The 20,858-nt window shown below is 36.4% G+C and overlaps 1 protein-coding gene across 1 annotated transcript; it reads left to right on the forward strand.

Moving 5' to 3' along the window:
• Nucleotides 1-16,132: 16,132 nt before the first annotated feature.
• LOC149190895 (aspartyl protease AED3-like) lies at nucleotides 16,133-17,805 on the forward strand. Its single transcript, XM_089413462.1, has one exon. It carries the CDS (start codon nucleotides 16,173-16,175, stop codon nucleotides 17,529-17,531), a length of 1,359 nt encoding a protein of 452 aa, XP_089269588.1. The 5' UTR covers nucleotides 16,133-16,172; the 3' UTR covers nucleotides 17,532-17,805.
• Nucleotides 17,806-20,858: the final 3,053 nt, after the last annotated feature.

Below are 20,858 nucleotides of genomic sequence, written 5' to 3' on the forward strand. Positions count from 1 at the left end.
TCAAAACTGCTTTTGTCTTAAACTATTTTTGTCTTAAATATAAAGTTTTGTCTTAAAATATTTTTGTCTCAAACTGTTTTTGTCTTAAATCTTATATTTAAGACAATTCAATTGATATTAAATTTTAATGTAAAATAACTAAAATAAAAAGTTATCTTTTAAGACCAAAGATTTCTTTTGTCTTAAAAAAATGTCTTAAAAGTGCCCTTGGTGTAGTAGTGAGTTAAGGCTCCACATTCACCACTGCACTCGTCTTTACGAGCAAGAAACCAACACCATCGCTACTTATGAATGACTACATAGTGGTTTGGAGTCCCTAATTTAGAAACATGGAGTACCTATTGTCAGTGCAATAGGGTAAATAAGGGGAAATAATGTTGTCATGTAGGTGGTAAATAAGTTCATTGAACATTTCAAGAAAGTAGTAGAATAGGAAGACCTAGAGGTTAGTAAGAAAATCATTCTACAGTATGCCATCACACCAACAAAAGTTCACATGAAAGTGTCATGGTTGTGGACCAATGTTCAATTCAGCTCCAAATCCACGGTGTCATAAGCATTGTAGATCAGTATGCGATTTGTGGTGAAGCGTCCAATCTGAATCAAAGTCATCGAAATGGAGTTCAAAGAATGGCACTCATAAATCACCAATGAAATCCATCAAGAAGAAAATAATTTTCCCATTTGAGAATATTTTGTATTGTTAGAATTTTGTCAAATACAATCAGCATTTATAGATATTTTGCCTCTAGTAATATGTCTAGTATAATGGAGTCCAAGAGACACATCGGGAATATGAAAGACCCATGTGGAATATAAATAGTTATACGTAGAATGCGAAAAGTTAAATGGAAGCCCATAAGTCATAGAAGTTGAAGGGTTATGAGGAAACTCAAGAGTCATTTCCATTTGTTATAAATGAGTCCTCATAACTCAAACAAAAGGCTTGGACTTTTGGAGATTTTTTCCTTGGCTTCTTTAGTGGTGCATAGGAGGTAAAATCATTCTTTAGTGAAGCAAGTTGTAGCTTCATGTTCCAATACTGGATCTAGTGTTCCACCAATGTAAGAATGTACTTGGAATCTATCATTAATAATTAGAAGCTCTTCAAGTCAACACTCCTTCATGTATGTATCCTAAATGTAGTAAGACTATTCTTTGTATATATGTAGTATATGTTCACATACTAAGACTAATGAACTAATTCATTGATTGGTTATGGATATTGTTGAATGAGTGTTGTTATGATTTTATTGTTGTTATTTATCTTGCAAAATAATTTGTAGGTTAATCAACAAGCATTTCAACTTCCACTCATAGGTCTCTCTTCAGATAGTACTATTTCTTCCCTATTGTAGGCTCATCTCTTTTTACAATCATGAAATCTTCCTTTACATTCTACATTTGGTGTCACACAAAGCTTATGTAATTTCTCCTCCAAAGATGTTTTTATGATATCTTGTGTATGTGTTGTAACCAAGATGTACTTTAAAATCATTCACAATGGTGGATGAACCCTATAACTAGACGGGACTCCTACATCAAATGGTGTGAGGCCTAATTGGGACGTCATATCAGGGAGATCCCCTGTATGTTGGTAGCATCCAGCACCGTCAACATATGGAGATTGTGCCAGGTTGCAACAAAGTTCAAGTAGTGGTACAAGTACATGTATAGGAGGTGGTACAGGTACATATGCTGGTGCACAAGATGTGGACTATCATCTCACGACAAATGGATTGGTTAGATTTAGGGATAAGATATATGTGCCCACTGGCATCGAGCTCAAGAAGGTGATATTAAGGGATTTTCATGCGAAACCATATTCAAGTCACTCAATTTATCACAAGGCATTGACAATAATGAAGAAATTCTATTATTGGACAAATATTAAGAGAGACGTAGCAAATTTTTTGGCTAGGTGCTTAGATTTTCCGTAGGTGAAGGCAAAGTGTAAGCATTGAGGTGGACTTCTATAGTTGATTCCGATTTGAGAGTGGAAATAGGAGGTCATTTTGGACTTTATCACATGTTGGCTGAGGACAGTGAGACAACATGATTCCATCATGGTAATGGTGGACAAGATGACAAAGGTAGTGCACATCATTCTAGTAAAGTCTACATTCTTAGCAAGCGATGTAGCACGGGTCTTCATTAGGGATGTGGTCATATTACATGGAGTTTAAAAGAAGATTGTGTCAGACAGGGATGAAAAGTTCATTTCCAAGTTTTCAAATGATTTGTTTGCAAGTTTGTGGCACATACTTGGCCTTCAGTACAACTTATCATCCGGAGATAGATAGATAGACAAAGATGTTCAATAGGATATTGGAGGAGATGTTGAGGATGTATGTGATGCATCAAAAACAAAAGTGGGAAGAGTACCTTCCACTGGTAGAGTTCACTTACAACAATGGGTATCAGGGGTCACCGAGGATGAGTCCATTTCAGGCATTGTATGGGTGGAGTTGTAATATTCCCATCAGTTGGAGTGATCCAATTAACAATGTGTTGATTGTACTAGACATGTTGGTAACCATGGAGTAGGAAATGGAGGTAATCAAGAAGAATTTGAATGCATCACATGATAGGAAGAAGAGTTATGCAAATCAAAATAGGTTCTTCAAGGAGTTCTAGGTTGGGGAACATGTGTACTTTCCCATCAAACCGAAGAAGAGCTCCTTGTGGATTGGATCATGTTCCAAGTTGGCACCCTGATTTTGTGGACCTTTTAGGATTATTGAGAGGATTGGGCTAGTAGCTTATCGACTTGCACTTCCTTCACCAATTAAATTCCATGATGTTTTCCATGTGTTTTCTTAAGAAGTAAGTCAAAGATGTTGATCATGTGATTGAATGATCTGTATTGCAGGTGGAGTCAGAAGGAGAATTATGGACCAAATCGTAATGAATTTTGCAGAGAAAGATGCTCATGCCCTAGAATCGAGAAATTGAACAGGTTAAAGTGTGATTGAAGCACTTTGGGCCCGATGAAGCTACATGCGAGATGGTGGATCAGATGCGGGATATGTATCCTTCCTTGCTGGTTGAGAGGATGTTTCAGTATATGTCTTTAGTACATGCTTTTTTTATGTTTGGTATATGTACATATGTATATGGATGTAAATACTGCCATGAGATAAGTTATAAATATTCAATAAGTGGTATCGTTTTCATGTCATTATGATGTTATATTTGTTATGTTGTCATGTTTGTTTGCTTCATAGGAGGATGATCATTGTAAATACTATAACGAGGTAAGTTATAAAGTTCCATGGGCAGTGTGTTTTTCTTACAACAATCTTGTGGTTGCTAGTGTTGTTGAACACCGAGGACAGTGTTCCCCCAAGGGGGAGGGTTCTATAACATCCCTCGCAAAAATTCCATGTAAAAAAAGTTAATGAAGGAAAAATAATAATCACGGTTGATGAGACACATATTCCAAACTGAATGTTGGACAAAGCATAATGATGGGGATCACTAGTGATTGATTAATGGCTAAGAAAATTGGCAATGGCAATGACAAAGACTGTGTAAAGGAAAATTGGCATTTTGGCACATTTACTTATGAAAGTAATGGAAATTAGGAGAAAATGAAGCTAAAATATCATATGTTGCATGTGAGGAGGATAGTGAAGGAAAATAATGGAAAATGAAGAAAATAGAGGCCTCATTAATAAAAATGCTTTTGAGAATCAGCTCACAATCTTTTTTCAGTTTACTTTTGGAGCTCTCTCTCTATTGTCTCTCTCTTATACTCTTGGACACTTAGAGTTCTTGGACCAATCGTGGAGGAGTGTGGCATACTTGGAGTTTTAGAGCAAGAAGGTAAAGTAAGAGTAGGAAAGCACAAGAGGACACCAATATCAACAGCTACATTGGGTTTTAATTACACGTACCGAGTTGCATGTATGTTTTCCTCACTATTTTTGGCATGCATGGCATATGCGTGTGGTTTACTGGTCGTGATCTGTCATTGGCATGGAGGATTGCATAGATTGACAGTGGATTTGCCTAGGCTTGCCATTTTTTGGATAACCATGGTGTTGTGGGTTAATTTTTTTGGTTTTTTCGTTTGGTTCTCATGTTTCTTTTAGCTTGGGTTGAGTTACTAGTTCTTGGAATCCTTGGTTGGACAAACGCTCTAGAAGCCCTGTAACAACTTGGGTTAAGTTACTAGTCCTAGAAGCTTTAGTTGGAAAAATGCTCTAGAAGCCCTTGGTGGGTTGAGTTACTATTCTTGGAAGCTCTATTTTGGAAAAATGCTTTGGAAGCTCAATGACAGCTCTCGGTTTAGTTATTAGTCCTCGAAGCCTTGGTTTGAACAAACAATCTAAAGCCTTTGAAGGCTTGGGTAGAGACCAATCTATTTATGGTTTTGTGACATCCGACTGTGAGGTGGAATGACTATTTGATGGCTTGAGGTGGTTTCACCTCTGGAAGCCCTAGATGGTTTTGATTGATGTGTTTTATGAGATCCCACATTCATGCTTGGAATATAGTAGGGGGGGTGACTGTCAGAAGAGAGATTTGGTTCATTCATGTCTACGTTTGGGTGGTTTGTGGAAGTCCCAAATCTGATTGGCCTTAGCGTCATTAATATGAGTTTATTTCTCCTTGTTAATTCATTAGTACTATATTGGTTTATATGTGGATTATATGGCTATTGTTTCCTTGTTATTTTTGTTGCTATTATGTTGGTTATGAACATGTATTATGGTAGTGTCTATGTATGGCTCTCATCATGTTTTTACTTGTAAATGAATGAATAATGTATCTATTTCCTAATGGATGAAACTGTAGCTAATGTGTTGAGGCATCAATGCTTCTTAGCAATTCTCAGATGAGTATGAGACCCTTATGCCCAGATCTATTGTTTAAACCTATAAATTACATAATTGTGACATGTTTTCTGAAATCTCTGTCATAGCTAATAGGGGTCTAGTTAAGTCCTTATTCAAGCAATTACACTTGGATCATTATTTTGTTGTTATCTTTTATTTCTAAAAGTGTCATTGAGTTTTGAGTAGTGACCTGGGCTCTGGTCCTAAAAATGTGGCACAAATCCCAGAGTCACAGGCACAGGTATGAGGAGAAAATTCCATTGGCAGATGCATACCCATGCTGTGGGAGCATTTGGAGCCTCGTGGACACATGTTTGTCCATATCAAGGGAGTGTTTTGGGGAGTAATGGTCTAAAATTTTGGTTGGTCTCGTAGGTTGGCTATGTGAATGGTGGAGATGGTCCTTGGGAGTTCTGTTGTTGATGTGGAAGGTATGTGTGATGTGTTCCACTAGTTCCACTTCCATAACTAACACATAGTGAGTCAAATCATATCATAGTAACTTATCGTCACATGTTTACCCTAGTTGGCCGATTAATTGGGTAGATGTGGGAGGAGGTTGTTACAGAACCCTCCACATCTCAGATGTGTTACCTAAATCATATGATAAGCAACATGTCTAGAAATCTAAACATTAATAAACGTTTTGTTGCAACGCATACTTTTTCATTAGCTTGACGAGATAACTGAAACGAATCAAACGATCAGATTCCAATAAGGTTAATGGGTGCTTAACAGGTGGATAAATAAATCACATTTAAATTTAATTTGTTATTCCTGGGTTCAAACTTGAGAATATGTTCAAATACTTTTAATACCATCCATTGAATGATGTAATAGACATAGAATATTCTCTTGAAATCAAATCTTGCCCATTCATTTATTTAAAAATCAGAATTCCTCATGGTAAATTGTAACATAGACCACACTAACAACATAAATATAAATTTTTAATATTTTTTTTGAGTGAAACACTAAAACAATTCATATCATATCAACGATATTGCTTATATAGTAAGTTCTTAAAGAATGAGAGAGGATTAATAATTAAAACTGATGTATTACATACAATGTTATAAACGTTGAGGCACGAACTGGTTGTGGATCAAGCTATCATTAAACTTTAATAATATGATTTGATTTTAGCATATATACTATATTATTTAAAGAGTTTGTCCATTTTTTGTGTCAACTTTTTTTTAATATATCAAAAATTCAATCTAATAAATAAGTTAGTGATTTTGTGAAAGGTCCTCTCTTTTCTATCATTGTTAAATTGCATATAATATTAACGGGTATTTTGCAAATCAAACTTTATATTCCTCTTTGTAAAAACTAAACTTGTCCTTATAACATAAGGATCCCATACTTAATAAGTGATGGAATAGATATTTGCATTAATGAGAGTAATTTGAGATATCCATGTAGTCTAACTTTTCCTCACATTTTCTTGTAACTGAGTCATGTCATCCCATTTTTCTAGAATTTTTTCGTTCATGAGTAAACTTTTCTAATTTTTCGTGAGATTTTTCTCTTGGATGACTTGTACCATCCTAAAATCTCTAGAGATTTTCACAGTGATGGCTCGTGGTTTAAATTAACCAACGAACCTGCCACTTTCCAAAACGTATTGGATAAGATTCTTGGCTTTATTTTGCACATATAATTAAATTGTAAAAGATGTGTGAGTGTATTAAAAAGTTATAAAATACACGTTAGTGTAAGCTCCAGAGATTACAAAAAGGCCATTTGAAAGTCAAGTAAGTCAAGATGATACAGAAGTGTGATGGAAGCACTTTGGGCCCAATGAAGCTGCATGGGAGATGGTGGATTAGATGCGGGCTATGTATCCTTCCTTAATTGATGGTTGAGAGGATGTTTCAATATATGTATTTAGCACATGTTTTTTTTTTTATGTTTGGTATATGTACATATGTATATGGATGTAAATACTGCTATGAGCTAAGTTATAAATCTCCAATAAGCGGTATGGTTGTCATGTCATTATGATGTTATACTTGTTATGTTGTCATGTTGGTTTGCTTCACAGGAGGATGATCATTGTAAATACTATAATGAGGTAAGTTATAAAGCTCCATGGGCAGTGTGTTTTTCTTACAACAATCTTGTGGTTGCTAGTGTTGTTGAACATCGAGGACGGTGTTCCCCCAACGGGGAGGGTTCTATAACATCCCTTGTGAAAATTCCATGTAAAAAAAGTTAATAAATGAAAAATAATAATCACAGCTTATGAGACACATATTACAAGCTGAATGTTGGACAAAGCATAATGATGGGGATCACTAGTGATTGATTAATGACTAAGAAAATTGGCAATGGCAATGACAAAGGCTATGTAAAGGAAAAATAGCATTTTGGCACATTTATTAATGAAAATAATAGAAATTAGGAGAAAATGAAGCTGAAGTATCATATGTTGCATGTGACGAGGAAAATGAAGGAAAATAATGGAAAATTAAGAAAATAGAGGTCTCATTAATAAAAACGCTTTTGAGGATCAGCACACAATCTTTTGTCAGTTTAATTCTGGATCTCGCTCTCTATTGTCTCTCTCATACTCTTGGACACTTAGAGTTATTGGAGAAATCTTGCAGGAGTGTGGCATACTTGGAGTTTTAGAGAAAGAAGGTAAAGGAAGAGTAGGAAAGCACAAGACGACACCTATATCAGTAGCTTCAATGGGTTTTTGTTACAGGTATCGAGTTGCATGTATGTTTTCCTCACTAGTTTTGGCATGCCTGGCATATGCATGTGGTTTATTGGTCATGATCTGTCATTGGCATGGACAATTGCTTAGATTGATAGTGGATTTTCCTAGTCTTGCCATTTTATGGACAACCATGGTGTTGTGGGTTCATTTCTTTGGTTTTTTTGGTTGGTTCTTATGTTTCTTTTAGCTTGGGTTGAGTTACTAGTTCTTGGAAGCCTTAGTTGGACAAACGCTTTGGAAGCCCTGTAACAACTTGGGTTGAGTTACTAGTCCTAGAAGCTTTAGTTGGAAAAATTCTCTAGAAGCCCTTGGTGGGTTCAATTACTATTCCTGGAAGCTTTGGTTTGAAAAAACGCTCTGAAATCCCGACGACAGTTGTGGGTTGAGTTATTACTCCTGGAAGCCTTGGTTTGAACAAACAATCTAGAGCCTTGGAAGGCTTGGGTAGAGACCAATCTGGGTATGGTTTTGTGACGTTCGACTGTGAGGTGGAATGGCTTTTTGATGGGTTGAGGTGGTTTCACCCTTGGAAGCCCTTGATGGTTTTCATTGATGTGTTTTATGAGATCCCACATTCATGGTTAGAATATAGTAGTGGGGTGACTATCAGAAGAGAGATTTGGCTCATTCATGTCTATGTTTGGGTGGTTCGTGGAAGTCCCAAATCTGGTTGGCCTTTGCATCATTAATATGAGGTTATTTCTCCTTGTTAATTCATGAGTACTATACTGGTTTATATGTGGATTATATGGTTGTTATTTCCTTCTTACTTTTGTTGCTATTATGTTGGTCATGCACATGTATTATGACAGTGTCTATGTATGGCTCTCATCATGTTTTAACTTGTAAATGTGTTGACACCTAATCCTCACGATTGGGTGAATTTATGTAAATAGTTAAATTAGAAATGTGAAAAATCATCAGGAGATGAACTGAGCAGTCACACCCTTTTGTATATAACAATAGCATACCTAATGAAATCAATTGAATCAATTTTACTGCCTATTGGAGTTACTGCCTGGCCTGACATGGTATCAGAGCCAGATCTCAAAATAAGTTGTAACTCTCTTCATTTTTGATACTGTGGGTTGTACGCTGGTCTGAGCACTGTCCACTGAGTGCTGTTCTCTGTCGTTCTGACCTGAGCACTATTCTGACGCCTTTGTCCTCAACGCCTCTGTCCTCTGCGTTTTTTTTTTCAGTGAAATGGTTTTCGTTGAACTATATTATTGTATGTGTGTTATCCTCTGTCCTCTATGATGATGCATTTAACTGTATTGTGTTTTACTGCATTATTGTATGCGCTGAATTGAAATGAAAATAGTGTTGGATTGACTGTATATTCCACCTATTAAACACTGTTGGATTGACTGTGTATTCCGAGGGGAAAATCATCAGGAATGATATCGAACATATTTTATGAACATTGTCATATGTTAATGATATCGAATGGTAGCGAAAGCGTTGATGAGCTGAGACATTGTACCCTTACCCGAAGTGACTGTGAATGGTGTGTTAAAAGGTGTATTCGTGTTGCACTGGATTCAAAATCAGTGGTCTCAGTGGAATGGTAACAAAATGGTGTGTGTGTAGCGGAATGGTGTGTGTGCCCTAGTCGCAGCGGAATAAGTTTTGAATTATGCCTAATTTTGTTTAGTTACCAGCGTGTTTTTTAAATTACTGTTGCGAAAATCTCATAAGTTTTGAACGCTGGTTATAAAAGTGTTGAATGCTGCTGACATATGCTTTGAATATTTCAAATAAACGTGTTTTGAAGCTGTTGTTTTTTTAAATAGGTTTGAATGAGGTCTGACATGGTGAATGGTTTCAAATACATTTTGAATAAGTTCAAATGATGCTGTTTCAAAAAAGTTTGAATGCTGTTGTTTCATGTGTTGATATCAGCGCAGTTTTAAATCACTGTTTAGATTGGTCTGATATCTTTTACATGAAAACATTGGTGCGATGAATTTCATGTGTAAGAATAATAATATATTATGGAGTGATAATATATTATTTTGAAAAAAAAGGTTGAACGTGACATGAAATTTTATTAAGTTTTTTATGCCGATATGTTATATGGTTGAGAAGTGGAAGGTATAACATATATATTGTTTTCTATCAGCGGAAGTAATTTTTTTTCTTACAGAATGCATTCAATCATCTCCATGGTAGGAATAGTTCTCACTGGCAAGGAGAATTATCATGAATAGTCCCGGATGATAAAACACACCCTCATCTTCAATGAGTTGTGGAAAGGAGTGTGTGTCGGAGAAGGAGACAATGACCCAGTACATCCTACCTCAGACAAAGAGCTTGTCATTTGGGAAAACAAGAACAGCAAAGCTTATGCATTAATCGTAGCATCTGTAAATGAAGAGGTGAGTCGCCATATTTCGTCATATTCAACTGCCTTTGAAGCCCTACAAAAGTTGAAAGAACTCTATGACTCACATTCTGCACTTGAAGTTTTCCAACTCATGATTAAACTCTTCACTCTTGAACTGCAAAATAATGATCCTCTTGCTCTTGCATCTGAAGTAAAGTATATAATGCATGATATCAAATCCACTAAGTTTGTGTTGGATATCCCTCTTTTTTCTTTTCTCAAGGCACTTTATCCTACTTACTCCAATTATCTTGAGTCATTGCAAGCAAATGGAAATCTCAAAGATATAACCTTTGACTCTCTTGTGAAAAAGTTTGTTGAAATAGAGAAAGCTTTCGGAAAGAAGACAACCCCTGAATCTTCTAAAGAGACTGTGTGCCTTGCTCATAAAGAAAAGCATCCTGCTCAAGATTCTACAAGAGGAAGAGGTGGACGAAGAGGAAGATATTTCAGAGGTAGGGGGGGCAGACATTTTCAAGGAGAAAAGGCAAATTTACACTGTATTCGCTGCAAAACAAATGGATCACATGATGCCTCTACATGCAAGCTACCATGTGAAAAAATTGAGCAGAAAAGAAACCAACAGAAAGGTAAAACTGGTGATACAGACAAAGGTAAAGCACCTGAATCCGCTCACTATGTTGAGGTACAATGTAACATTGGAGTAAATGAAGATTTGTTTAATGCTTCACTTGCTTCTTGGAAACATGATTGGTTGCTTGATTCAGGAGCAACCTGTCACATGACTCATAGAAAAGATTTTTTTTGAAGATTTCACTGACAATGTTGATGGAGCAGTATACTTTGCAGATCAATCAAAAATCAAGCCATCAGGGCTTGGCACAATCAGGCTTAAACTGCCTGGTCTTCCAGACTTTCTTCTAGATCATGTTCTATATCTCCCACAGCTCAAGAGAAACTTGTTGTCCTTGGTCCACATCCGCCAGCAAGGTCACTCCATTAATATGTTTGATGGCAAGCTTGAGGTAAGAAAAGCATCTGACCACTCACTTGTCATGTGGGGAATAGAAGAAGAAAGGCTTCTCAAGCTGCAAGGAACCTCTGCTCATGCACAACATTTCTCATATATTTCTCATCATGAAGAAGGTACACTTCCATCAAGTTTATTATGGCATGCTAGATTTGGACATTTAAACTATGACAGTCTCCGCGTATTGAAGAAAGATGGTGTTGCTGGTTTGCCTACAATTCCTAGAAAAATTAAGCAATGTGATGCTTGCATTTTAGGAAAGCATAGCAAACAGTCTTTTCATGATTCACATTCAAGAGCACATAGGAAGCTTGAACTTATTCATTCAGATTTATGTGGTCCAATGCCTGTTCCTTCTGCAAATGGAAATAAATATATCATGACACTTATTGATGACTACACCAGAATGTGTTGGGTTTATTTATTGAAGAACAACTGATGCTTTCCAAACATTCAAGAATTTTCATAAATGGATTGAAAATGATGCACAATCTCATATTGGTCTATTCGCACTGATAATGGAAAATAATATACATCAAATGAATTTGAAAACTATCTTCGCCAACATGGGATCAAACATCAAACAACTGTGCCTTATAATCCCCAACAGAATGGTGTAGCTGAAAGAATGAATAGAACAATCTTGAATATGGCACGATCCATGCTTTTCTTCAAAAATGTAAAGATAATGTTTTGGGCTGATGCTGTTCTATGTGCTGCATATATAAAGAATAGATGTCCATCTAATGCTATAAGAAACAAGACTCCTTATGAATTGTGGTATGGACATGTTCCTTCGATAAAACATCTCAGGGTCTTTGGTTCCACCTATTATGCTTTGATACCAAAGGTACATAGAAACAAACTAAGTGCTAGAAGTCGTAAGTGTATCTTCCTGGGGTATTCAAACACCTCCAAAGCATACTGCCTCTATGATGAAGTAAATAAACAGTTTGTTGTATCTAGAGATGTAATTTTTCTTGAATCATCCAAATCTGACAATGCTGTTGAGCAGCAACTTGATCGCTTGGATAGATTCGCAAAAACAAAATCATTTCAAGAATTTGATAATCAGATTCCACATCTTGAAGGGGGAATTCCTATTCTAGATCAACATGTGGAATCTTCTTCTGAAGAACACTCTCCCCCAAATGAAACTCCAAGAACGGATGATGCTTTAAGTGATGTAATTGATAGAATTGGGAGACTCAATCTTGATTCGGTCCCAACTCAATCAACAGAGCGATCTGGACCATCTCAGAAAGGTCCCCCAAAGTGGCCGACAAAGACACTTGAAAGTGTTCATCCTGATGAAATTGGAAAAACAAGAACCAGAAATTCAAACCGGCAAAATGGAGGTGATGTAGATGACTCTAATTCACCTGTTGATATGGATGTTTCTTATGATTGTGAATTGAACTTGTCTACAAATTTTGAACCAACTTCCTTTAAAGAAGTTGCTTCTCATGATGAATGGAAATAAGCGATGAAAAAGGAGTATGATGCCGTCATAAAGAACGGCACTTGGAAGCTGGTTGATCCTCCATTTGGAACCAAACCAATTGGCTGCAAGTGGGTCTACAAGAACAACTACAAAGCTGATGGCTCACTTGACAAGCACAAAGCTAGGCTTGTGGCAAAAGGTTTTGCACAGAAGGAAGGGGTCGACTATGAGGAAACTTTTTCCCCCATAGCAAAATGGGCCACCATCTGGACACTCTTTGCACTAGCAGCTCAGAACGGTTGGAAAGTCCATGAAATGGATGTAAAAACTGCCTTCTTGAATGGAGATCTAAAAGAGAATGTTTTTATGTCCCTGCCTGAAGGATTTTCTGTGAAAGGACATGAACATAAAGTATGCAAACTTGTGAAGTCCTTGTATGGCCTCAAACAAGCACTGTGAGCCTAGTATGAAAAGCTAACTGAGCATCTTCTGAAACTCAACTTCAATCATTTTGATCTTAATGATGCAACTTTATTTGTCAAGAAAGTTGGCAAAACAGTTGTATATCTTGTGGTATATGTAGATGATCTTTTAATGACAGGGAACAATGAAAGCTACGTTGCATCCATAAAGAAGGAATTGGGGAAAAGTTTTGAACTGATTGATTTGGGCTATGTTCATTACTATCTTGGAATTGAAGTAACCCAACATCCAAAGTCCATATTTCTTTCTCAAAAGAAATACATTGGAGATTTGTTAAACAGATTTGGCATGACAGAGTGCAATCCTCTTACTACTCCAATGGAACAAAACTTAAAGCTCACATCTATTGAAGGAAAGGAATTTGAGGATGCAACAAAGTATAGACAGCTTGTAGGAAGTCTCAACTACCTTACTACTACCAGACCAGACATTTCATTTGCTGTTGGAATCCTCTCCAGGTTTATGCAAAAACCTTGTGAGGGACATTGGTCTGTTGCAAAAAGAGTTCTAAAGTACTTGAAGGGAACTCAAGACTTTAGAATCAAGTACACACAGGTGGATGACTTCAGTTTGATTGGATACTCTGATTCAGACTTCGATGGAGACAAAGAAATTGGGGTATCTACTTCAGGATATGCTATGAGTCTTGGATCAGGAGCTGTCTCCTGGAGATCACACAAACAATCAGTTCCAGCAGATTCCACAACAGAAGCAGAATATGTGGCAGCAACTGAAGCAACAAAAGAAATTGTGTGGCTCAGGAAAATTCTTGAAGATTTGCATGTAAAACGAGTACAATCAACTCCACTTATGATTGACAACACATCTGCAATAAAGTTGGCCAAGAACCCAAAGTTCCATGATCGAACAAAGCACATCAATACTAAATATCATCTGATCCGACATCATGTTGAGGCCAAAAAAATCCATCTCCATCGTTGTTCCACAAATGAGCAAATTGCAGACATCTTCACCAAAGCGCTTGGAAGAGAAAAACTTGAAAGATTCAGAATGATGCTTGGACTCACCAACATCCCTTCAGATTAAGGGGGGGAATGTTGACACCTAATCCTCACGATTGGGTGAATTTATGTAAATAGTTAAATTAGGAATGTGAACGGTCATCAGGAGATGAACTGAGCAGTCACACCCTTTTGTATATAACAATAGCATACCTAATGAAATCAATTGAATCAGTTTTATTGCCTATTGGAGTTACCGCATGGCCTGACAAAATGAATGAATAATGTATCTATTGCCTAATAGATGAAACTGCAGCTAATGTGTTGAGGCATCAATGCTTCTTAGCAATTCTCAGATGAGTATGAGACCCATATGCTTAGATCTATTGTTTAAACTTGTAAATTACATAATTGTGACATGTTTTCCGAAATCTTTTTCCTAACTAATAGGGGTCTAGTCATGTCCTTATTCATGTAATTACACTTGGATCATTATTTTGTTGTTATATTTTAGTTTTGAAAGTGGCATTGACTTCTGAGTAGTGACCTGGGCTCTGGTCCTGAAAATGTGGTACAAATCCGAGAGTTGCAGGCACAGGTATGACGAGAAAATTCCCTTGACACATGCATACCCATGTTGTGGGAGCGTCTGGAGTCTCCTGGACACATGTTTGTCCATATCAAGGGAGTGTTCAGGGGTGTAATGGTCTAAAACTTCAATTGGTCTCAGGGGTTGGCTACGTGAGTGGTGGAGATGGCTGTTGGGAGTTCTGTTGTTGATGTGGAAGGTCTGTGTGATGTGTTCCACTAGTTCCACTTCCGTAACTAACACATAGGGAGTCGAATCATATCATAGTAACTTATCGTCACATGTTTACCCTAGTTGGTTGATTACTTGGGTAGATGTGGGAGGAGGTTGTTACAGAACCCTCCACATCTCAAACGCGTTACCTAAATCATATGATAAGCAACATGTCTAGAAATCTAAACAACGTTAATAAACGTTTTATTGCAACACATACATTCTCATTAGCTTGACAAGATAACCAAAACGAATCAAACGATCAAATTCCAATAAGGTTAATGGGTGCTTAACAAGTGGATAAATAAATCATATTTAAATTTAACTTGTTATTCTTGGATTCGAACTTGAAAATATGTTCAAATACTTTTCATACTATCCATTAAATAATGTATTAAACGAAGAATATTCTTTTGAAATCAAACCTTGTCCATTCATTTATTTAAAAATCAAAATTCCTCATACTCAATTCTAATATAAACCTCACTAAAACATAAATATAAATTTTTAATATTTTTACCAGTAGAACTCCAAAACAATTCCTATCATGTCAACGATATTGCTAATATAAACCACACTAAAACATAAATATAAATTTTTAATATTTTTAACAGTAGAACTCCAAAACAATTCCTATCATGTCAACGATCTTGCTTATATAGTAAGTTCCTTAAACGATTCATAATAAAAATTAGACTAAGAGAGGATTACTAATTAAAACTGATGTATTAAATGTTATAAACGTTGGGGCACGAACTGGTTGTGGATCAAGCTATCATTAAATTTTAATAGTATGATTTGATTTTAGCATATAGACTATGTTATTTAAAGAGTTTGTCCCTTTTTTTTTCAATATTTTTGAATATATGAAAAATTCAATCTAAGTAAATAAGTTAGTGATTTTATGAAAGTTCCTCTCTTTTTCATGATGGTTAAATTACATATAATATTAACGGGTATTTTTGAGAGTAAACTTTATATTCCTCTTTGTAAAATAGATATTTCTATTATTGAGAGTAATCTGAGATATCTACATTGCAATCAGCGTCTCATCCCATGGAGTCCAGCTTTTCCTCACATTTCTTGTAACTGGGTCATGTCGTCCCATTTTTTTTAGAATTTTTTCGTTCACGAGTCAAGTATTCTAAATTTTCGCCAGATTTTTCTCGTGGATGACTCGTACCGTCCTGAAATCTCTAGCGATTTTCACGGCGGTGACTCGGGGTTTAAATTAACCAGCGAACCTGCCACTTTCCAAAACGTATTGGATAAGATTCTTGCCTTTTATTTCGCGCATATAATTAAATTGTAAAAGACGCATCAGCGTATTAAAAAGTTATAAGATACACGTTAGTGTACAGAAAGGCCGTTTGAAAGTCAAGTAAGTCAAGATGATACAGAAGTGCCGACGTATGCCCTAAGGCAGGGCATTCACTATAAAACGTCCACGGGGGCCGATCTCTTCAAAGTTCAAATACAAGAGAGGAGGTGGATCTTGTGGGTGTTCCTCTAACTTATAGAACACCATGATGAAGGTGAAGATTATAGCGATTGCCTCTTCTCTTATTTTGCTGCTTGCAATCGAGTTTATGTGTGGAGCAGCTAAGATGGCTCCTGCACTGAACTGTCGAAGTAACAAAAAATTTTTGAATAGAGAAGTGGGAAATAAGAGTCATAGTGTTAGCTTTCCCCTGATCCATATGCATTCAGAGTGTTCGCCGTTCCGTCCTCCTAACAGGACGTGGGAAAGCTTGACGTCTGAAAAAATTAGAGCCGATGCCCATCGTCTGAAACGGACTTCTCGTTTGTGGAATGAGGAGGCGAGCGCCAATGTACCTGTTATGTCGGGATCGGGAGAGTACATGATACAAGTCGATTTTGGCACGCCCAAGCAAAGCATGTATACACTCATAGATACCGGTAGTGATGTTGCTTTGATTCCATGCCAACAGTGCCAAACCTGCCAGTCGACTGCTCCCACTTTCGACCCCGCAGCATCGTCATCATATGAAGCTGTGGCCTGCAATTCTCAGTCATGTCAGCAAATTTCTGGTAGCAATTGCGGGGAAAAATTGAGATGTCAATTCGAATTTTCGCGTGGAGATAACACAGAGGCGGACGCTTTACTTGCTACGGATGCTATCATCCTCGGCTATCAATATGTTCCCTATTTCTCATTCGGTTGTGCAGATTCGCTAGGCGACTATACATCGACGCAACCGGGATTGATGGGATTGGGGGGCGGATCACTTTCTTTGTTGAATCATCCGTCCACTAGCGAATTATTTGGCGGAATGTTTTCTTACTGTCTTCCCAGCTCATCTGCATCTTCGGGATCCTTTGTGCTTGGGAAGGAAGCTGCCCTGAACACTCCTGGTTTGAAATTCACCACATTGATAAAAGATCCCTCAAACCCGACGTTCTATTTCGTGAACTTGATGGGAATCAGCGTTGGCGATACAAGGATCTCAGTGCCGGCAACAAATATTGGTAGTGGCGAAGGAACGATCCTCCACTCGGGAACAGCGATTACGTATCTCGTTGATTCTGTTTATACGGCTCTCACAGACGCTTTTCAGGGGCAGCTCCCTAACTTGCAGCCGATACCCATTAACGAATTGGATACTTGCTATGACTTCTCTTCTTCTTCGTCTTCAGTCGACATTCCCACCATAACACTGCACTTGGATAATAATGTCGACCTTCTTTTGCCGAATGAAAATGTTCTTTTGAAAGTCGAATCGGGGCTCTCTTGCTTGGCCTTCTCTCGCACTGATTCTCGTTCCATCATAGGAAATGTTCAACAGCGGAATTGGCGTGTCGTTTTCGATGTTCCCAATTCTCAAGTCGGATTTGCTCGGGAACAATGTGCTGCACCTGCTTGATTATACGTCCATTTCCTTTCTTCTACAAAAATTCCTCATCCACCCATTTCCTTATACTATGTTTCATCCCTAACGTTTACTTCTACGTGCTTTCTCCCCGCTGTTTTTGAAAAATATTTTCTGCCGTCGTATGAAATGTAGTGGGCAGCAGCAGCGCTTTTGCGGTTTGCTGCTTATACTACTTTTCTATTTTCGTCCTCAAATGAGTTGAATGTATCTCGTTTTACTAAAAATTAATGTTATTCATAAGTATTTGTGTCGATATTATATTTAATGCTGTTAACCCTAATTTACACTTTGAGAATGAATGATAACTCTTTTTACCTTTAAGAAGATTTATGTAAGTGTTATTAAATAGTGACAGATAACTCAACTATGTGTGCCCTTTTGGGTAATGAATAATGTTTTAAAAATATATGTACACTATCTCTGTACCATGTGATATTTTCAAATTGGATTTGAATTCCGAAAGTAATAGGAACACAAATATATTTATCATAATTACATTATTTTATTTGGATGTATAATAAGACATATTTTATAAATGAAAGTGAAATTTTTTAATTCAGAAAGTGAGAAAACATGCACCATTATATTTAAGGATGGTCAAAAATTAGGTGAAAAATTATATTTTTATATAATTGTAAAAAAAAAAAAAATATTAAATCTAAGGCTTTTGTGATCTATAATGTAGATATCAGTCTTTTGCATTAATCACAACGTTAGAATTTGGTGGACCTTTCAAACCAATTAATGTAGTTCATCCTCATAACAAGGTTAAACCACAACTAATGTGGTTCATCCTCAAGACAAAGATGAATCCCATTAATTAGTTAGAAACATAGACCAAATCCTAACAATATGATTAATCCCAAAATAAATAATTAAAATAAATACTTACCTTATAAAATATAAAACACTTCTATACAATAAAATAATAAAACTTCTATAAAATAAAATAATAGATTGAACCTAATAAATAAATTTAACTCAATTTGACAAATATCAATTAATCTTCTATTTATTGATTATTATAAATATATAAACTAATGGTAATACTGACATTTGACTAGCAACTTAGTTGATCTGAGAAAATAGACCGATGGAAAGCGCGATGAAACCGTCCCGCTTACTCTACTTCTTCACCATGGGTTTTTATTGTTTTCGTTTCTGAAATTTTATTTTTTGAAAAACTGGTTAGCCAGCTTGGAGACCTGGCCTTCATTTGTTTTTGAAAACTGGTTCTTCGAAGGCGTTTCTAATCGATCCCCGGGTGGATGAACAGAGGTCCCTTAGCATTATCACATACAAGGTTGCTCCTACGCCTCTTGTAACCACAGCTAATCCCAGCTGGCACATGGAAATGCCCCTGGAAATTTTCTTCTTCTTCTTCTCTCTTCAGAGAATACGTCAGCGCGGGTCCTTTTCACCATTCTCTCCTCTGTTGGGTCTCTGCAAAATCGAATGAGAGTGAATGCTCGCTCTGACAGACATGGATTCAGAACCAGCCTTCCATCTTTGTGGGTTTAAGATGACTCAGGTTGTACGGAATTTTGGAAAATGGAGTGGAAAATGATAAAAATTGTGCGTGATGTAATATAATTGCAACTATGTGCTCCTATGTTAGCTCCATTCAAAAATGTGAATCGCATCTAAGAATAATCGGTGTATTATCACATCTCAGAGCACGAGTCTCACATGTCAAAACCGACATTCAGCGGGCTAACATTATTGACATGTAGCAACGCCACATGTCACTTTGCACTTGTACGAAATATACAATGTAGATATTCTTTTGTTTCCATTTTCTTGTCGTATGCTCCATTGTCACTGGGATTATTCATTGTGTAACCATTAATGGTGTTAGCTCTTTCGTCCACGATAGTAAGAGGCCATTGAAAATTTGCTTATTTAGGAGACCATTTACTTATGCCTGGTCTTCCTTTGTGAGTTGTAACCTTCTGGAGAACGCCCTTACCCTAGAGACAGAGTAATACTAGATTATGAGGGTTTGGGATGGACGTTGAAATCCCAAGTGAATAAGCATTTGTTGGTTCTCGGTAATTTTCTTTATTATTTGGATATGAATATGCATGAAAGAAGAAAAATATCTCAAAGCCATTAATCCATTGTTTCATTGATTCAATAATTGAATAGGAGGTAAATAACTTCATGGCGGCAATTCTTATCCCAGTATTGATAATTTTTATTTAAGCTCTTTCAATGCCTTTTAAGTAAGTTAGAGAGATGTTGATCATCACTTTGTTTCTTTCTAATTAATTTCTCGATGGTATCCATTGAAGAACATTTATATTTATTTTCCATCATATTTTTCTTCTTGATTTCAGTTTGATTGTTTCCTCTTTCCTTATTTGATCTCATTGTTTATTAAGAGACATTTAGTTCTACACGGTTGAAACTAACCATAGCCTCTATGGCCTTTATGATATGGAAAATTCCCTTACCTTAATGGAAAAGTAAGCTATAAGCATGTTGGAAGATGACATTCTTTGTGGAATGGAATAATTTAAATTGATTAAGCTTTGTTAAAGTTAGCATCACTACTACACCAAGGGCACTTTTGAGACATTTTTTTAAGACAAAAGAAATCTTTTATCTCAAAAACTCATTTTTTATTTTAGTAATTTTACATTAAAAATTAATATCAATTGATTTGTCTTAAATATAAACTTTAAGACAAAAATAGGTTGAGACAAAAATATTTTAAGACAAAACTTTATATTTAAAACAAAAATAGTTTAAGAAAAAAATATTTTAAGACAAAAGTAGTTTGAGACAAAAATATTTTAAGGCAAAACTTTATATTTAAGACAAAAATAATTTAAGACAAAAATATTTTGAGACAAAACTCTATATTTAAGAAAAAAGTAGTTTGAAACAAAAATTTAAAGACAAAACTTTATATTTAAGACAAAAATAGTTTAAGACAAAATTATTTTAAGACAAAAACAATTTAAGACAAAATTATTTTAAGACAAAACTTTATATTTAAGACAAAAGCATTTTGAGACAAAAATATTTTAAGACAAAACTTTATATTTAATACAATGACCACTTTAGATCAAACCTATGTTTAATATGATATTTCACTTAGAATGAAAATGGAGGGCAGTGCTGAGTTTCAGGATGATCTACGTGCGCGTTTTGAACTGGAGCTCCCGTGCCTCTGCTTCCTCGGCCCCTGTGGCCCTCCGCAGGCCCTCTGCCTAGCAGCCCTTGTCGTTGGGCTCTCAATCCTTCCCGGCATCCCCGCAATCGGGCTCTGCCTCCCTCGTCCGGCCAATGCTGCAACTGGCATAGTGTCCG

The sequence above is a fragment of the Pinus tabuliformis genome, chromosome 3_1 (assembly GCF_031772625.1).
Source record: "Pinus tabuliformis cultivar Carrire ecotype Pingquan chromosome 3_1, CPIR1, whole genome shotgun sequence".
Lineage (NCBI taxonomy): Eukaryota > Viridiplantae > Streptophyta > Pinopsida > Pinales > Pinaceae > Pinus > Pinus tabuliformis.

Bases quoted from the DNA above. Each gene is read 5' to 3' on its own strand.
- LOC149190895 (XM_089413462.1), top strand. From the start codon at position 16,173: ATGATGAAGGTGAAGATTATAGCGATTGCCTCTTCTCTTATTTTGCTG.